Below are 18,759 nucleotides of genomic sequence, written 5' to 3' on the forward strand. Positions count from 1 at the left end.
TAATATACAATAGCTTTGTTGAAATATGCAATATGATTAGCGGAATATGATTACCGCTCATATAATCATCTACACCTAAATACATGAATATACACGCACATCCATTATCTGGACTCTTCCCCCGGAATAGATATTCTGCTAAACAATCTCCTCTCAGCTCTGATTATAAAGGACATTGAACAAAACACTTAAATATGAATATTTTAGCTCTTATTGATAAAAGGGATTACTTATTATAATACCAAGAGATTAAAGACAAAAATCGAATTCTTCAATTAATATATTCTGTACATTTGACAGCAGATTGTGCATAGTCAGTTTTGTTGATTCCCCTGCAGTCAAAAACTTCTCTTGTTTACATGGGTCTCTCATAAGTATCAGGTGAGAGAAGAACATTAAAAATAAACAAAATTCTACTGTAAATCCATAAACATGAGAAGACTGGGATGTAGAGACAGGTGTAGTACCTGAACTAATTTTAATTCTTTTTTTAAAGGACTAAATTTCAATTTGTTAGTACTTTATTAAACACAAGATTTAAAGCCAAAAATTTAAAAAACAAATTAAAAGAAAAACAACACCTCTATTCCCCATCCCAGAGCCTGAGGTCCACCTGGAATTCTGTGCAGATGGCTGAATCTGTAACTTTTCTTGTGTGCACAATATTTTTGCACATGGACTTCTACCTTTGCTTTTAAAAATGTGTCCCGGTTCAGGGTCAGATTGCTTCCCAGCCTTACACAGCTATGCAGGGGCAAGAGAATGGGTGAAAACATTATTCAGCCACATACTCCCAGACAGCCTCCCCAGACCTTGGTTCTGGGTGTAGGAGCACAGGAGGCTGCACAAGGACAAAATCTGTGTTCAGTAAAGAGGAAGAGATAATAAAGGAAGCCTCTTCCCCGGGGACGTATCCAGCTACATACCACACCTTACATTGCCACTGACCAAAGGCTCAATCTGGCCCTAAATAGGTCAGATTACATGATAATGACCCCCTCTTGGCCTTAAAAAAATACAATCAAATCTATGACGTAATCCAAGAAAGTAATCAATACTTTTGTTTTAAATTTTATGCTACAATTTAACTGAATCAAATTCGTTTTCCAGTCTGCAAAACAACTGCGTATTAAAAACGTAATTTTTAAGTACCGATTGCATTATTAAAGATCTGCAAATGGCACTGACAGCATTAGGTAGGTGCGCTTATATTTTTGTGCATTAATCCAATACATAAATAAAAAGAATGAATATAATAAAACCAAACAAAAGTGATCCTGTCTGAAGCAGTGGCGCAATGTGAAATGGGGAGTGCGATGGGAGGGACAAAGTAAAGTGGTCTAAAACTTTATTGAATATGATTTGCTGCTGCTTTGCAAGAGTATTTGGACTCTAAGATGGAATTCAGAGGTAGTTTCCTCCAATATATTTAACTGGCATGGGAGTTGGAGAGGATACTAAAAATATATTCTTCACACCTCAACAACTTCAACTTTGTAAAGCCTCCAAACTGCGCTACACTTGGCAGAAAGGGCCTATTTTAAGAGAATTAATAAATACAGTAATAGGATAGGTTTACCGTGGCTTTAAAAGGGTTTGTGGGGATGGGGCAGGAAGTTTAATAAAAGGCCATTTTGCTACTTCAAACACTTTTTGGGTGCATTTTATTTGCAATAGATGCAATTCCAAGCTGTATTCAAACTGCCCAAAAAGTATGCATACCTTATTGTGTGTTATTGTTTATATGATGTTGTTACAGTCAACAAAGCCTGGAGATTCAAAAGTAAGGCTCCTTCAGATTAATTTGGGTGATTTTGTTAATACCTATTTAAAATGTGTATTTTGAAGACTGTGTATGTTCTACTAATCCTTGTAAAACGTATACAACTCCTATGCATATAAAACAGACTTGTTTCCTTGTTTACTATTAAATTTTAAATGCCTTCAAAATTCCAACAGAATTTCACTTGTGAAATCAAAGTAATCAATAACGTGTTTATAAGCATAAAATAAACCAGGGGTCAGCAACCTTTCAGAAGTGGTGTGCCGAGTCTTCATTTATTCACTCTATTTTACGGTTTCGCATGCCAGTAATACATTTTAACGTTTTTAGAAGGTCTCTTTCTATAAGTCTATAATATGTAACGAAACTATTGTTGTATGTAAAGTGAATAAGGTTTTTAAAATGTTTAAGAAGCTTCATTTAAAATTAAATTAAAATGCAGAGTCCCCTGGACCGGTGGCCAGGACCCGGGTAGTGTGAGTGCCACTGAAAATCAGCTCGCGTGCCGCCTTCGGCACGCGTGCCATAGGTTGCCTACCCCTGAAATAAACCAAAAACCAGTAAACTGTTTCCATACAATTTAAAAAAAACTTATATTAAAAAAACACTTCCAGAAATGTGCGGTGTACCAAGTTCCTCCCTAAACCAAAACTTTTACTGCAGAAGTTATAACTCCTTTAAAAGACACATGAATAAAATAATTGTGAATTTAAACTATTTAAGAAAAGTTACAAAAGCATAATAACTTAAGTAGTTTCATGAAACCTAGAAAGATTTAAAATGTTCTTTTGCAGTTGACATTCCCCAGCAGCACAGGAAACTCAAATACAACAGCACAGTTCTTCCTCAGGAGAACCAGAAAGTGAAAGCGATTAAAAATAGAAATGTAATTAAAAAAAAAAAAAAAAAAAAGAAATTCAAGTCAGATTGGACAAAGTGTCTAATATGCAAGTAGTAAATGCACAGCATTAAAAGTAGGAAGTAAACTAGACGTTTATTTGAGTTTTAAATCTAAGGCATTTAGAAAACAGGTAAGAACCTGTTTTTTAAAACTATGATATTTATCTGGTCAGTGTCCCTTTAAGATAAATGTGGAGAGTAACCTGCAGCTCAACTTTATAAGTGGAATGAATAAATTGCTGAGTCTCAGCATTAAATTTCAATCTGCAGCAGTTGATAAGAATAGTTTATTTTATTGCTTTACTTTACACATTTGGATAAATTAAATAAATACAAACCTTAACTGCATAAAAACCTGTGGCAAGGATTTTGGTACATGGTATAAATACATGCATGTGTGACGGTCTTGCTCCTGCAAGATGAATTTTGGAAAGAATATTTTATATATAATCTCAAGGATTAGTCTCTTGTTCTCTTAAAGCTCAACACTTTTGCTACTGATTGATTAACTGAGCAGATCCAGAGGCTATTTGTCTGAAATCAGAGATGCAGTAAGAAATTCTACAGTGCAGAAATTTGCTTGGACCACTGAGGAAACCAGGGAGAAACTAATGGCATGTTTGCATAACAAACTGGGTGGCTTCTACTTGATCTCTAGTCCCTTTGGGGGAAAGTGAATCAAACAAAGAACAGTGAAACTGGAAGAATAACCCTTGAAAGAGAGTACTGTGGTTTTTGAAAATGGCACCTAACTGGGAAGAAGTGTATCTTGATTAGAGGATGCCTTTTATGAACTGAATGTTTGATAATCACATGCCAAATTAATTGTAATTAACACGTGTGTTGTGGTCATTTATGAATGATACAACTGTATATTTCACCTTTGTTCTATGGGTAATGTTCTCTCAATGGCTGTTTTATCCTAACTTCAAATCCCATTACAACGCTATAGAATACTCGACGAGGGTTCTCCCCCCCCCCAATAAATAAAAATAGTAGCAGTTTGAAAGAAAAAAGATTCCATCTGCCATACATCCTTTGTTTTAAGGAACAGCTAGTTAGCTGTGCCCTTTACATTGTCAGATTAAAATACTGATGAGATTTCCAAAAACTGTCTTAACTACTTACTGCTCTTCCTAAATTTAGCAAAAGGCTCTTTGTATTCTCTTACCTTTATGGTTTTGGTCTGGAGTCTGAGTCCATTTAAAGTGTTAATGGCTTTCTCTGCATCCTTTGGATCAATATAGTTAACAAATCCATACCCTAAACTCTGCCCTGTTGAAACATAAGAAACAAAACAAAACAAAAAAGGACTCAGTATCTTTTCAGCACATGAATGACTTCCAAATGTGGAATCAAAATTCTCTTCTACTGTTTGTTTTCACCACACTTCCACCTAGACTCTCTACATACAGCAGGGTGTCAGTTTTTCACCATTCAACTCTGTGGAAGCTAACAGAAAATTTTTAATTAGCCACTATAATGTACATACCTAAAAGAAAAAAGCAAGCTAAAAAAAAAATGCTTTTCTACAAGTTATCTGAAAAGCATGTAACGTGTTGATATCAATGGAATTAGATAAACACAATTAATAGCTTTGTGTTGAGTTTGTAACAAACTAGAGGATCAGCTGTACAAGCAACATGGTTCCCATTTAAAATGAAATAAAAATAAATGCTCCTCATGCCATTGTTTATAGAGTCTGTCTGGTTTTCATAATGTGAAAGTTCAGAAGCCTCATATTTTACCAGACCCCTCCAAAACACATTGCTCAGTTGGTTGTAAAATCAACTTAAACTTTCTATATTGTCTTATTGACTTGTGAGTGGCAATGCAGAACTGAAAAGAAAGGACAGACTATCCCATGCCAGGATAAGCTCTTACATTATGTTTTCTTTAGTATGTTGGTGATGCCGGCAAAGACAATACGGTACAACTGCTGCTGCATCCGGATGGCAGGAGCCCATTTTAGCAGCCAAATCATTTCAACAGCTTCTGTTTTACTGGTAATGTCTGTGTTTATGTTTGTAGTAGAAGGAGGAGACCTGGTTTAACAACTCAGTTTAGTAACATGGAGCTAGTGATGTACTATTATTAACGCTATACATATACACACACAGCAAGGACAACTAGGTGTCTGCAATGGAGTAGGATAAGGATAACATAACCAAAAGCTACACCAAAAAATATTAGACCTTTCTCCCAATGATTTTACAATATGAATGTTAACGGAACACGAAAGACAACAGCAACACACAGGCAGATTTTGCACTCAGGCTTTCAAATTCCTCTGTCTTATGTGCCATATTTAAATTATTTTGGGTATCTGGAAAATGCAATCATTTGCTGTATTTTTTTTTAAACCTCAGACACTTACTGGGCATGCAGAAGTGAGTACAGATAACCAGGCTTAAAAAAAAAAATTCTCAGGAGGCAGGCACTTTCTTGGATCTCACCCATTGTTACACACTTTTTAAATGAATTTTGAAAATGCTAGGTCCAAATCCTACCTGCACATGGGGTCAATGTGCAGAGGAATCATCCTGATTCTGCTCAAGAGGGGTAAGAGGAAGAAAGGTTGTGAAAAACCCACACAGGGAGAGAGATAACAGGCTGTGAAAACTGTACTCCATAGAGGCTCTAACTGCAATAATGCAGAAGTAACTACCCAGCTCCTTCTCACACTCCTGCATGGGGGAAGCAGAGGTCACAAAGCATCCTGCACATGAGGAGCTATGCCCTAGTCTGGTGGAGGGATTCCATCTCTGCTACATAAAACCGTGTTACTTTGTCTTTGTGCAGAGAGAGAGAGAGAGAGAGAGAGAGAGAGAGAGAGAGAGAGAGAGAGCGCGCGCATTTGGCCTACTGAATTTGGGAAAAAACAACATCACCTAGAAATGTTGTGTTGCATAATCCATATATAATAGGAGTGTCTCACTCTTCTAAAAATCAGATCAAGGTGCTCAATTTTTAAGGTTTAAACGCATATTGCAGAACTCCTTTAAAAACCCACAGAAATGCTTTATTTCACTGCTACGACCACATACAGCGTTATAGACAGGAAATTGCTATTTTAAATTACATACATCAAGGGAGCACTTCCATTCACTAGGTCTAGAAGTACAAGCATAAAACACACCCATTCTTCCTGAATGGCTAAATTCATCTCAACAAATATATTCCAACCCCAGTTCGCTGGCATTAACAAAAAGTTAAACTGAGCAAAGAACCAGGAGCATAAATAGCGTAACAAATACTTCTGATGTCACCCCTCCCCACTCTTTTCTGTCTACCTAAGGCAGCGGTTCTCCAAAGTGGGTCATGACTCCATTTTAATGGGGTCGCCAGGGCCAGCATTAGACCCAGGGCTGAAGCCCAAGCTCTCCCTCTGCCCACCCCCAGGCCGCAGCTCCCTCTTCCCCCACCCGGGGCGGCGGAGCTCAGGCTGCGGCCATTCATGTAGTAACTTTGTTGTCAGAAGAGGGTTGTGGTGCAATGAAGTTTGAGAATCCCTGATCTAAGGTATTTATATGGACCCCATTGCAGCTGTAGGTGGGCCCCTCCCAATCTTGAATATGTTTACCCTCAATACCTCTGGCAAGTGCGGTATGCACTGTGGGGCAGGGACAGTCTTTGCGTTGTGTGTTTGTATAGTGCCTAGCTCCATAGGGTCCTGTTCCAGGACTGGGGCTCGTAAGTGCTATCACAATACAAATAAATAAAATAATAATAATAATAATAATAATAAATAACTCACTCTTATACAGCACTTTTCATTAGTAGAGCTCAATAAAATAATTAGTATTTCACACATGGGGAACTGTCTGATGCAGAGAGAGAATAAGGCCCAGATTTTCAAAGGTATTAAGGTGTTGCTCTGCTCAGCACTGTGAGGCCTAAGTGACTTAGATGGCTAAGTCCCATTCTGAAAAGAGACAAGCTTTTAGACCCAGATTCTCAAAGGGTATTTAGGCACCTAAGTCTAATTGAAGTCAATGGGATATAGGCTCCTAGGTGCTTAAGTCACTTTTGAAAATGGAACTTAGCTGTCTAAGTCACTTAAGTGTTGCAACATACCTCATATAACATATCTAGATATCAATAGATACCTTTAAGAATCTGGCCCTGAATTACTTGCCCAGAGTCACACAGGGCATAAGAACGGCCAGACCGAATCAGACCAAAGGTCCATCTGGCCCAGAATCTTGTCTTCTGACAGTGGCTAAAGCCAGGTGCTTCAGAGGGAATAAAGAGAACAGATCATCATAAAGTGGACCATCTCATTGCCCATTCCCAGCTTCTGGCAAACAGAGGCTAGGGACATTTCAGAGAATGGTTTTGTATCCCTGCCCATCCTGGCTAATAGCCATTGATGGACCTATCCTCCATTAACTTACCTAATTCTTTTTTGAACCCTATTATTGTCTTGGCCTTCACAACATCCTCTGGCAAAGAATTCCACAGGTTCACTGTGTGTGGTGTGAAAAAATACTTCCTTTTGTTTTAACTTCATTTGGTGACCCCTAGTTCTTGTATTATGAGAAAGAGTAAATAACTCTTCCTTATTTACTTTCTCCACACCAGTCATGATTTTATAGGTCTCGATCATAGCCCCCCTTAGTCATCTCTTTTCCAAGATGAAAAATCCCAGTCTTATTAATCTCTCCTCATACGGAAGCTGTTCCATACGCCTAATCATTTTTGTTGCCTTTTTCTGTACCTTTTCCAATTCCAAGATATCTTTTTAGAGTTGGGGCGACCAGCTCTGCATGCAGTATTCAAGATGTGGGCGTATCATGGATTTATATAGAGGCAATATGATATTTTCTGCCTTATTATCTATCCCTTTCCTAATGATTCCCAACCCGAAGAGTTCTGTGTGGCTCAAAAGCTCGTCTCTCTCACCAACAGAAGTTGGATCAATAAAAACATATTAGCTCACCCACCTTGTCTCTCTCATTTCTCAAAGACATTTGCATAAATACCTTTTTAAGGAAGAGAATATAGATAAAAGTAACCTAAAAGGAACTTTGGGAAGGGGAGAGAGTGACATGAGACAGCTGATACAAGAGGAGAACAACACTGACCTGGAGACAAAGCTTCTCATGTCCCCCCATTCCTTTCTCTGGAGTTCCTTAGTTACATCATTAAGGTTACTTTGCACTGGCCATCTGCCATCCTCCACACAAGAAGATATCTACATGGATGTTTCCTCTAAAGTGGAAGGAGGCAATTCACATGAGCAAAGTTACTCCTTTGCATGTTTGCATAATCTGGTTCAAAGAACAAAATTCCTCAAAAGAAGTGATTGATAATGCATGTATAAAAGCTATTCATAAACTTCTATTCCTAAGCTACTGATTGTGTTTTTATCACATGTATGCTAATTCCTACATCAGCGATGTTATATTGTATAAAATTTCTTGTGGAAAGAAAAATCTAAATTGACCTATTCAACATTCTAAACACTTAATTTCAGGGAGTCCAAAAAAGGAAAAATACTGCTTTACTATGATATGAACCATTAAAGCTCAACCCACAACAATCTTGATGCAGTTGGTTCAATTACTAAATTTTTGTTGCTGCATTCTGTCATATGATTTAGCAGTCTATACTTTATATCAATGATGCTGAAGGAAAAAAAATTCTACCTCAGTCAACAGAATGCCGGCCAACAGAGCCAAAAGGAAAAATCCACAGAAAAATAATTTTGTGAAAACCTATGCTTGGTTAGCATATGAGATGGCTAGCAGACACTGTAAATTTTTAGTGTACTAAAACATTCACAGCCAAGAAACAAAAAAAATGGAACAAATCATGCTAAATATAAATTATTTTCAAACTATTCTCAATAGCAATAAATCTCATGACAATAAAAACAGACTCTAGATTCACGTGCACTGCAAATGGATACTGGAGGAGGGGAAGAGGATTTGTTCAAAACCATGGCCAAGAAATATGAGCTTTCATTTATTTGATCGTATCTTTTTATTGCATGTTCTGAAAAAGGAAACCATTTCTTAGGCCCTGATCCGGCAACATATAGCATGCAGTTGGGCATCTCAATGGGATTCTGCATAGGCACAGCAGTCCATTCACACGTCACATCACAGCACCAGGTTAAATTGTGAGTCTCGTTTTCTGTACTTGGGAATCCACTAGTTCATTAGACACCACGATTAGGTGGGGCTAACATGTTATATTTCTAGATCTTCGCACTGCTACTATTCCAGCTTGTTGTTCTCTCTCCCCAGCCCTACCTCCCCTCCCAGTTTCTAGTGCAGCCATTCCCCAAAGCAAAACAAAAAAGACAACATCATCCTCTGAGCCAAGCTGGGCCTTTTCAGGTTGGTGTCCCACACATTGGATGCTCTTTTGAAACCCACATGTGAAGAAATCAGACTCTCTTTGGTCTTGAGACCCATCAACGTGTGAGCAGCATTAAGCCAAAACCAAAAATTTAGGGGCCCCTCCTGCCTTTTTTTTTTTTTTTTTTAAATAAAGGGAATTTCATCACATTCACAAACAGTGCTAGGTTGTCTGCACTGGACGCTGGAACCCTCTAGTTATTCACAAGACCAGGTATAATATGGATACCAGTAATGCCAGGTTCCCTACACCACATCTTCCCTGTACCTCACCCAATCTAGAGGTGAGACACTAACTGAAATCTTTGGCTGCTCTCCCGAAATCGTCAATGTGAATGCCAGCTGGTGTCCATTACTTCAATGCTCTTCTTGCAATGCAATATCTCCCCTTCAGTAACTGGACCACAACTACTAACCCATTTTACATCAGTCATCAGATGGTAACCACATTCAGTCACATGTCACCTGGGGATTTAAAGAGACCCCTACAGATGAAATGCTGTACATCACACATTGCTCGGTTCCTTAAATCCAATCATTGCCCCCGCATCTGTACTTAATCCTGTGATATTTAGTGAAGGATTTCTTGCCAAATTGAAGTTCAACTTGCTTCCCTATTAGGCCAGCTGAGATGATGCCAATTAACCAGCCTCCACTGGTCACTGTTACATTTTCAAACAAACAACTTCATGCTTTCTCCAGAGCTACCCCTTATGCTTTGGAGGAACTCCCCATAAACATCTGCAAAGCTCATTAGCCTCCTTCAAACACTCCTATGCCAGGATACCTACAAAAAACTTGACAGCGGTTAGGTTTCTGGTATTCTGATAAAACTGTGTCATGCTGACCAATGTTGTCTCATGGTTTCATTCTACTACCCTATCTGTCTCCATTTGTTGTCTTTTGCCTTATATTTAAAGTGCAAACTCTTTGGGGTAGGGACCCATCTTTTTGTTTTGGGTTTGTACAGCACCCAGCACAATGGGGTTCTGGTCCATGGTTAAGGCCCTTAGATATTATTGCAATTAGACAATCTGAACAAGAACAATGGATCTTTCCATTTTACAAGCTTTCCAAACACAGGTGCAAATCATTAATACAGTCCACAGCAGTATCTTTCAAACTCAGGTCTGCACTCCCAATGGAAGCAGCAAACTCACCCAGGAAATGCAGAGGCAAGTTTGGGGGGGGGGGGGAAGTATTCCTCTCCTCCATACCATTTTTGATTAATAGTTTTCACTTACAAATCAGCAAAGGCATTGTCTACAGACTGTTCTGCTTTTTACCATATCCTAATGAAAGCCAGCAAGCAAACAAGAAAAATTATCAAATGGCTTCTTGACATGTTTAAAAGAAGCTTGCAAAATGCCATATTTCTTTTTCTTAACAAAAATTAAGAGTAGCTGGGGGATTCTCCCCCTTTAAAACACTAGCAATACAAGAGACCTAATTATATTTAGGGTTCCCATCCTGGATGTCCAGTGCTTGAGAAACCCAACATATTTCTAGAGGATTTTAAACACATTCCTGTTTTTTCTAATTATTCTTTTAAAAAGATCAGCTTACTTTAGGGGGATGTGGAAAGAAGAGGGAGGCACAGGGAAAAATTAGGAATGGCAAAAATGATCTTATCTCATTAGAAAACGTATTTTGAGGGAGACGACGCAGCATTCACAGAAGGTTACATGGATACTACAGAGATGGACACATTCAAAATGCACAGAGACAGATGTGCTGCCAAGTTCTTCATTTCAGTTGCCATGATAGTTCCCCAAAAGAGAAACTGACTGCAATCACCTAAAAAGGGGAGGGAAGCCGTGGAGAGGCGATTCAGACCAAGGGAAAGTAAGAACTAAGCATAGGTCTTAATTTAGGCAACCACCAAGAAGAAGCAAATATGAAGAGTAGAGGCCCTCCAAATGTAAGTTTTATGAATGGAACTTCTTTTAAGTTTCAACTAGTCAATAGTGGGGCTTCTAACAAGCTCTGGCCTAGGCCTCATCCCAGATTTTTCACAAGGAAATCCTGCATACCGAACTTTTTCACTCTAAAGTCTCATGCATCCCCCTTGGCCCCCCAAAAAAGGCTGGGGGGGGGGACGACAATCTACCCTGAGGAAGATAGCACTGAGTTCTGCAGGGTTCTGCAGAGTAGATGGTCAATTAAGTAGCATCAGTCTTTACTTTGGTATCAGCTGATGGAAGAACACCTCAGTAGGCATTTCATCGTGTGCAAGATCTTACATTAAACCATCCCTCACCAAACTTTCGTACAAGTATTTACTTATGGTTTATTGATTAGATGGCCTCCATGAGCAGTTATACCTACAGAAAGAGGAGGAAGCCTTTTGACTCTCTGATAATCTTAAGTGTCCCCTTCCTGCCAGACACTGTCTACAAAGAGCTGACCATATTCTTATTAGGAATAATCTTTGGAAGCGAGAACACTTCCTGTTCAGTCCACTTGTCCTCTGTATTCTTGCTCCTAAAGTGTGCCCATTTTCATAGTAACTTGATACGTCATCTGTCTTTACATCCCTTTCACAGAAGGGCAGAGGAAGCTGCTGTCATCCAAGGAATCTGTACTGAAAGAAGGGTATGGTAACACAATACACAATGCTATCAAGATCAGAAAATTAAGGTAAGCCCCTCACTGCCATAAGCCAATATAATCGGAGTGTGAAGGTCATTACTTGTCTTGTACCAGGTGTAGCTTTCTAACACAGTGTCTAATTACCCTGCAGGCTATTTAAAATAGACGTGAACTGCTTCAGAGTAAACTGAACTTTGTTTAGGGAAGCTGCTGCTTGTCCAAGAATGGAGAGAAAGCCTGTTTCTACTACAGTCTAGCTGTCACATCTGCTAGAAATTTAGCAAGCATTTTCAGGGTCATTCTCAAAAGGGGGAGAGAGATAAACTGTGAATGGTTTGGTCCTTGACAAAGAAACAAAAGTATTTTTGATGGGCGCAGAATGGTATCTCCTGAAAGAATACAGGTCATAGGAAATAGTCCAGTACTACTGATGCAATAACTATGCTCCAATTTGAAAGTGACTTATAAGTGTTCACGTATCTCAGATGTTACAGAAGGCAGGCTGGGCCCAAGCAGAGTAAATCCCAGCCAACCTTCTCTGAAATAGAGAACTCTTATGGTTTATAGAGAGACAATGCCAGAGCCACCTCTTAATATGCAGGTTCTTACAAGATGCAGTAGTGCTCTAAACCACGGGAACAGCCAGTTGTTGCTAAATAAGTTGCAAGGACCCTTCCAGTGTCCAAAGAAATGCTGAACCCTCTCTCCTGCAGGCTGTGGTACAGCTACAATTTGAGAGCGCTGCTTATTGCTGCTTAAAATGGAGATGCCAGTAACAAAAATCTTAAGCTAGAAAGGGGGGGGGGTCTTATAGATCAGGGATACCTGGGATTCCCAAGTAAAACAAGGATGCTGTTCCCCACTCTCCCCTCCCCTAAAAGTCACTAATTGTCTGGGAACATAATAAAATCAGGAAAACCAAACTTAAGAGGAAGCTCATAAGTTTCATGGTTTAAGACTGCATCTAGCTGGAAGCTTCAGTAAGGCACCAATGTTTGAAACACAAACACACTGACATAAAATACTGCTCAAAGGATGGTATCCCTCAGAAAATTCTTCCCTAAAGGCATTGAAGTCCTGCAATCAGAATGGCAAAGGTTGCACTCTCCCGTAGGAAATCTCACAGAAAGTGAATTTCTAGACTACCTAAACTCTAGTAATGCCAGAGGGAATCCGATAAAAGCTCATCTGTGCAGGAGAAGCAGCTGGGTGGGGGAGACTGGTTCAAAATTGTGAAACGAACTCTCACAGGAACTAAGGACTATCACAAACCTCAAGACCTCGCCTTCCAAGTGCAAGGTACGCTCCTTCTCTAATATCATGCACAAATTGCTGAGTGTTTAAAAACAAAACCCTACCAAACAAAAGACACTACACGTCCTAACTGTCCCCCGACAGTACATATTTTAGTCCAATTGTTTAATGCACTGCTGAAAAGTGCTCAGATAGTATGACGATGAGGGAGGTACAAGAAGCTGTACAAAAATAGATAGAAAAAGAAAGACAGACCAGATAGTAAAAAGACTTGTTCAAAAACTCAAAAAAGATATCCTATAATCCTACGTGAAACAAATGTTTAAGACTCACCAGGTCAAAACCACCTCATGAGTTTTAGAGCCTCTAGTCTGCAGGGAATAACTAGGCCTCGAATATGGTGGCCCTAGACGAAGAGCTAAAAGAAAAAGACCATCCATTCAGAGCTGCACTAGGCTATAAAACCCGGCTTTCACAAACTACAGCAGGGAGATTACAATAACATTTGCTTTGTCCGCCTTCATATTTTTGACACAATGTTTTAATGTATGATAATAGCTTTTAGCGGCTTGAATGGCAGAGATGTTGGGCCCTGGAAGCGCCCAGTGAATTCAAATGGAAGTTGATTATGCTCCGTGCCTCTGAAACTCAGGCCATAGCTTTATACTGCACAAGGCTTTTCATCCTGAAGTATCAAAGAACACCTATGAAATGAAGCAAACTAACATACAAAATGGGCCTGACATTCAAAAACACTCCCTGCTGACCAGTTTTGGAAATCTCACCCAGTACGTATAGGGAGCATACAACTGAAACAGGGGCACCGGAATGGGGGTGGGTGGAGAGTAGCAAGGGGGGGGCGGGGTCTCGGGGGGAAGATGTTGTGTGGGAGCAGGGCCTCAGGGAGAAGGGGCAGCGCTGGAGGCAGGGTCACAGTTCGGGCACCGGTGGCCCCCCCACTTTTAGGGACCTTCTGCAGCTGAAAAACAAACAACTTCGAGAATGAAGTGCACAGTGACCAAGACACAGCACAACCATTCAAAAGAGGAAATGAAGACCAGGGTGTCCAAATGGAAGTGCAAGGGAAGATTACTCCAGTTGGACTTTGACCAGGACATCAATTACAACATCCCTACTTTTGCAGAAAGCGTCCCATGGTCTTTTAATGACCTCAAGTATTTGGGATTTCTATTTTACATCTCATCTGAAGTAAGTATGGCGCTGTAAGAACGGAGGTGACTGTGTGTGATCACTGCACCAGTTAAGACTTGGAATATTCTGAATGCAGAGCTCAGAGAAGAGACATGTCGGTTGGAAGCAGTTGCAGCCATGTTGGTTGGAGACTGAATCTATCTATTTCTAGGATACGTATAGGCTCCCACTATCTTAGTGCCGCACAATTTTTGGTGCATTAATCCTCAGAAACACGCCTGTGAGATAGAGAAGTACTATAATCCCCATTTCACAGATGGAGAACTGAGCCCTGGTCTACCCTGGGAGGTGGTGGTGGGGAATCGATCTAAGTTATGCAACTTCAGCTACGTGAATAACGTAGCTGAAGTCGACGTACTTAGATCGACTTACCATGGTGTCTTCACCACGGTGGGTTGACTGCTGCCGGTCCCCCGTCAACTCTGCTTGCGCCTTTCGCGGCGCTGGAGTACAGGAGTCGACGGGAGAGGGCTCGGGGGTTGATTTATCACATCTAGACTAGACACGATAAATCGAGCCCTGCTGGATCAATCACTGCCCGCTGATCCAGCGGGTAGTGTAGACATATCCCAAAGACAAAGAGATTCTGTGACTTGCCCGAAGTCTGGGAACTGAACTCACATCTTTCAAGTGTCAGGCCAACACCCAAACCATTGGACCAACGCTCCTCTGCTTGAGAATGAAGTTGGGTTAATTCAGTTAAGCTATTTTGGTTTTCAATTTTTCACTGACAAGTTGACGTTTTCAATAGGGAAAAAAACACCTTTTTCTGACTAGTTGTAATCTGAGGTCGGTGTGTTTGATTTACACTACTGCCTCCTTACATCTCACTGGCAGGTAAAAGGACTTTAAAAGTGGGTGTAAAATTTGCCTTTTACCCTGCCACAGCAGTATAAATGAGCATCTAGCTCAGTGTAGTTAAATTAAAAGACACAACTGACAGATTGAATTTTGGAAGTCTTAACCTTTAAATTCCTTCTCATAACAATGCCCCCGAATCTGGAGACAGAACTACTGTACTGTGAAAGAAATTAACACAAACAAAAACAGGATACACCCAATTTAAGATTTGTGCTCCCCACAGTGATTTAAAAAGTTTTATTTTGGTGATTTTTTTCTCTCTCTCTCCCCCCCCGCCCCACACACACAGTGAGTCCCAATGATCTGAGTCAATAATTAAAATCTATGATACATTAAAAAACCCTCATATGAGGTGGTTATATATGGGCTACAAAAGGACTATACTTATGAGAGAATTTGGAGTCCATTTCTTGAGCAAATATATGGATTCCCCCCTCCCTGTGCACTTTGTATTTAGTTCTCTCTACCTCCCCTCACTTTCTTTTCCTCCCTATCTCCCTGTAAGAAGTATGGAGTCCTGAGGACTAGTGGATTTTGTGTTCTGGAAAGAACAGTTTTTCCAAGAACAGAATTGAGCTACAGCTGTCCACAAAAATCCAATGACCTGGAGTAATGCACAATTGGGACAGAAATCCCCATGAGTTATTACTTCTGTCCACAGCAGTGAATCCGAGACAGAAGAAAAGCCGAAGACAAAGAGTCACAAATTAGTAATGTAGGTAGAAATAAAATAAGATTCAGCATGGAAAGATGAAAACTAATACATTGGGGAAAAATACTCATTCTCTCTCCTCCTCCTTCTCTCTCTCTCTCACACACACACACACACACACACGAGGAGATAAAATGGGAAGCAATGATGCTAAGAGAGACCTATAATGTGGGCAAAGCACAAATCAAATTATACGTGTTTGCAACATGAAGTAGCTGCCCTCCTACTCTCCACCTCAAAGGGGGCTGCATAAACAAATGCATCACATCCTAGAGGAAGGAGGTGACAGCTCCCTCTCTCTACAGCTTTGGCCCAGCTAGACTTAGAATAGTGCACTAATTTTGGGACATGAGAAAAATACTGACAAACTGGAGGCAGATTTCAGAAAACAGCAATGGATCTGACCGGGGACTTGAGAATGGCTTATGAGGCAAGACAAAAAGCTAAATATTTAAGTATTAAAATACGCTGTAGCTGTGCTAAGCGATGACTAAAAGGAGGCATAACAGCCTGCAAATATTTGAAGTGTGTAAAACCAAGGAGGGAGAGGAATCATTAGTGAGATATCTGTAGCTGTAACTGCAGGAAACGGGATGAAATTAAGAAAGGCAAAAAAAATAATAGGCTAAATTTCAAGAGAAAAACTTCCAGACAGCAATAACTGTTAGGCTATGGAACAGTCTCCCAAGGGAAGTGGTGCAAGCTTCATCACGGGGGACACTGCCTCCTCCGGATTCCTAAAACTCAACACTGAATGTGGAATTCATCAAACAACTTTAGCTTGTTAAGGTGAAAAGCAACTGAATCCTCAATTGTGAACACATCACTGTACCAATCAAGATGGAATGAAAACTGGAGGCAGCACACAGAAGCAGATTTGATTCTGAACTTTCATCAGCCATATCTTGCTCAAGTAACTAATAAGATTAATGTATATAATTTACAGATGCATGGACTGCACTGTTCATAGGGTAAATTTTTTCAAAGTCTTCTACAACAAGAAGGGACTTAGAGCACTTGGGAGCCCAAATCCCATTTGCTAATGGGACTTAGGGCTTGTCTACGTGGTGGGGTAATGCTTACTATGGGGGTGTGATTTCTAAAGAGCACTAACAGGTTCCTCATTAATTGGTCTGCGTGGACTCTGCAGGTGCACACTGCATATTCCCTACTGCGCTTTTAATACAGTGCTGTTGAAACAGTACTACATTAAAGCGCACTAGGGAACCTTTAGTGTGCATCAGCAGGGTCTACATGGGCCGATCAATGCACAATGTGTTTATGCTCTTCAGAAATCACTCCCCCCACAATGGTAAGCATTACCACCATGTTGATAAGACTTTAGACTCCTAAGTCACGTCAGGCTTTCTTGACAATTTTATCCAGAGTCAACGTTTACAAAAACCCAACTACTCTAGTGATTAAATTATATGTGCACTATTTTATTCAAGAGAAAAGGCGGCATAGGGGTAACTAAACCAGGTGAGTGATACAAGTTCAATCATTGCAGATGTCCCTAATGACTGATCAAGGAATTGTATTGGCAGGGCTCAGCAGAAACACTGTCTTGATAAAACATTCTGCCTGGTCTACAGAAGAAGTATTTTTGCTGGAAGGCCAGGAATGCATTCTGTCATGCAAGGAGAACAGGTAAGAAGAAGAATCACCAGAAGAGAGGTAGCCAACTCAGAGAAGGAGGTATTTTATGTTGTCGTGGTGGCAGTGATACTTGCATTCAGAAGCACATAAAAGTATTGGAAAAAGAAGAAAATACTCTTTTACAAAGACAGGATTGGCATACAGTATATAACAAAATATTCTAGTAACCATGTCTAAAATCTGCTTGGCTGCTAATTAAAAAACCTAGTGCTTCTGTCATTAAATTATTGCATTCAGCTACATTTATGCAATGCTCCCTGTACCCAAACATCCTGCGTCAAACAACAACGGAAACGAGAAAAAGAAAAACAATCCAACACTGAGAAATTTCAGAGTAATTCTGAGCAATGACTCAGAATACCTATTCTGTTTCACAAACAGCCCACTAATTAAACTCTCTTATGAGCTCTATTAACCAGTTTTTCCAATGAACAGAGGAAAAATAATTTATTATAGACCGGAATACAAAATTTAATATTAACAACACGATCTGTATCTGCAGTATTTTAATCTGATCAACCTAAACATAAATACAAGCTGTAAACTGACATCTAAGAAGGTTCATCTGTAGTAGCTAAATTTTTTAGATTACTTTACACAGCATCTGGCAAGACACTGAAAGGTGATGCCGACTTTATCATATGTGCATATTCCAAAATAAGTTTATCTATAAAATCTCACCATCCATAAAAGGGTAGACTACAATGAGCCTTAATTTACAAATACAGTGTCCTGTCTAAGCTTTAAAAACAGCAGTACTTTTACAATCTTCATGAACTGTGAAAGAAAAGGGACTACTGTGGTGCTTCAGGTATTTATAATACTCTTTAATACACGGGTTCTCAGGACAAATTTTTTGGTGGCCTCAGAGTGCGGCCACCAACTCTTGCTGGTGGCTCCTCTCACACTTTTTCCTAAAAGACTTAATTCGCTTTAGGAAAAACAAATAAATACGCACATATGCCTGTTTAAATCATTGTAATTTATTTATTGGTAGCTGATAAGTCTGTTGTGAAAAGTGATATTAATAAGCATACAAATATGCTTTTCACAGCAGACTTACTCAGCCCTGTCAAGCATGGGGACATAGTAAGCTGTGGATGGGGGGAGGGGGAGAAAGAGAGGGTCGGGGGAGGCAGCGGGGGCTAGGGGCAATGGGGTAGGAGGGGGGCTGGAGCCTGAAGCCCTGTGGCCAGAGCCTGCCACCCCGCTGTCCTGTCACCTCAGGGCTGCTGAAGCCCAAAGCCTGAACTCCACCACCCCCGGGAAGGTGGGGAACTCACCAGCTGCCTGGTCCTCCAACATTGTGCCCGCCCCAGGTGTCTCCAAAGGGGGAGCAGGCCCAAACCACTGCTGGTGGCCCCAGCAACCAACACCAAGGCGGTGCATCCATGAGTAACAGGAAGGGGCCGCTACTT

At 40.2% G+C, this 18,759-nt stretch overlaps 1 protein-coding gene across 5 annotated transcripts in view; it reads right to left on the reverse strand.

The window, feature by feature from the left end:
- The window catches only part of LOC112112193 (ELAV-like protein 4), a 53,950-nt gene that overhangs the window by 15,174 nt on the left and 20,017 nt on the right, over positions 1 to 18,759 (reverse strand). For all 5 annotated transcript variants that reach the window (XM_024208001.3, XM_024208002.3, XM_024207999.3 and 2 more), the window contains one exon: positions 3,855 to 3,958. In XM_024208001.3, coding sequence (XP_024063769.1) covers positions 3,855 to 3,958 — 104 coding nt within the window. The remainder of the gene's footprint in view (positions 1 to 3,854; positions 3,959 to 18,759) is intronic.

This window comes from Terrapene carolina, unplaced genomic scaffold, assembly GCF_002925995.2.
Source record: "Terrapene carolina triunguis isolate 2854851 unplaced genomic scaffold, T_m_triunguis-2.0 Scaffold104, whole genome shotgun sequence".
In the NCBI taxonomy this organism is placed as follows: Eukaryota; Metazoa; Chordata; order Testudines; family Emydidae; genus Terrapene; species Terrapene triunguis.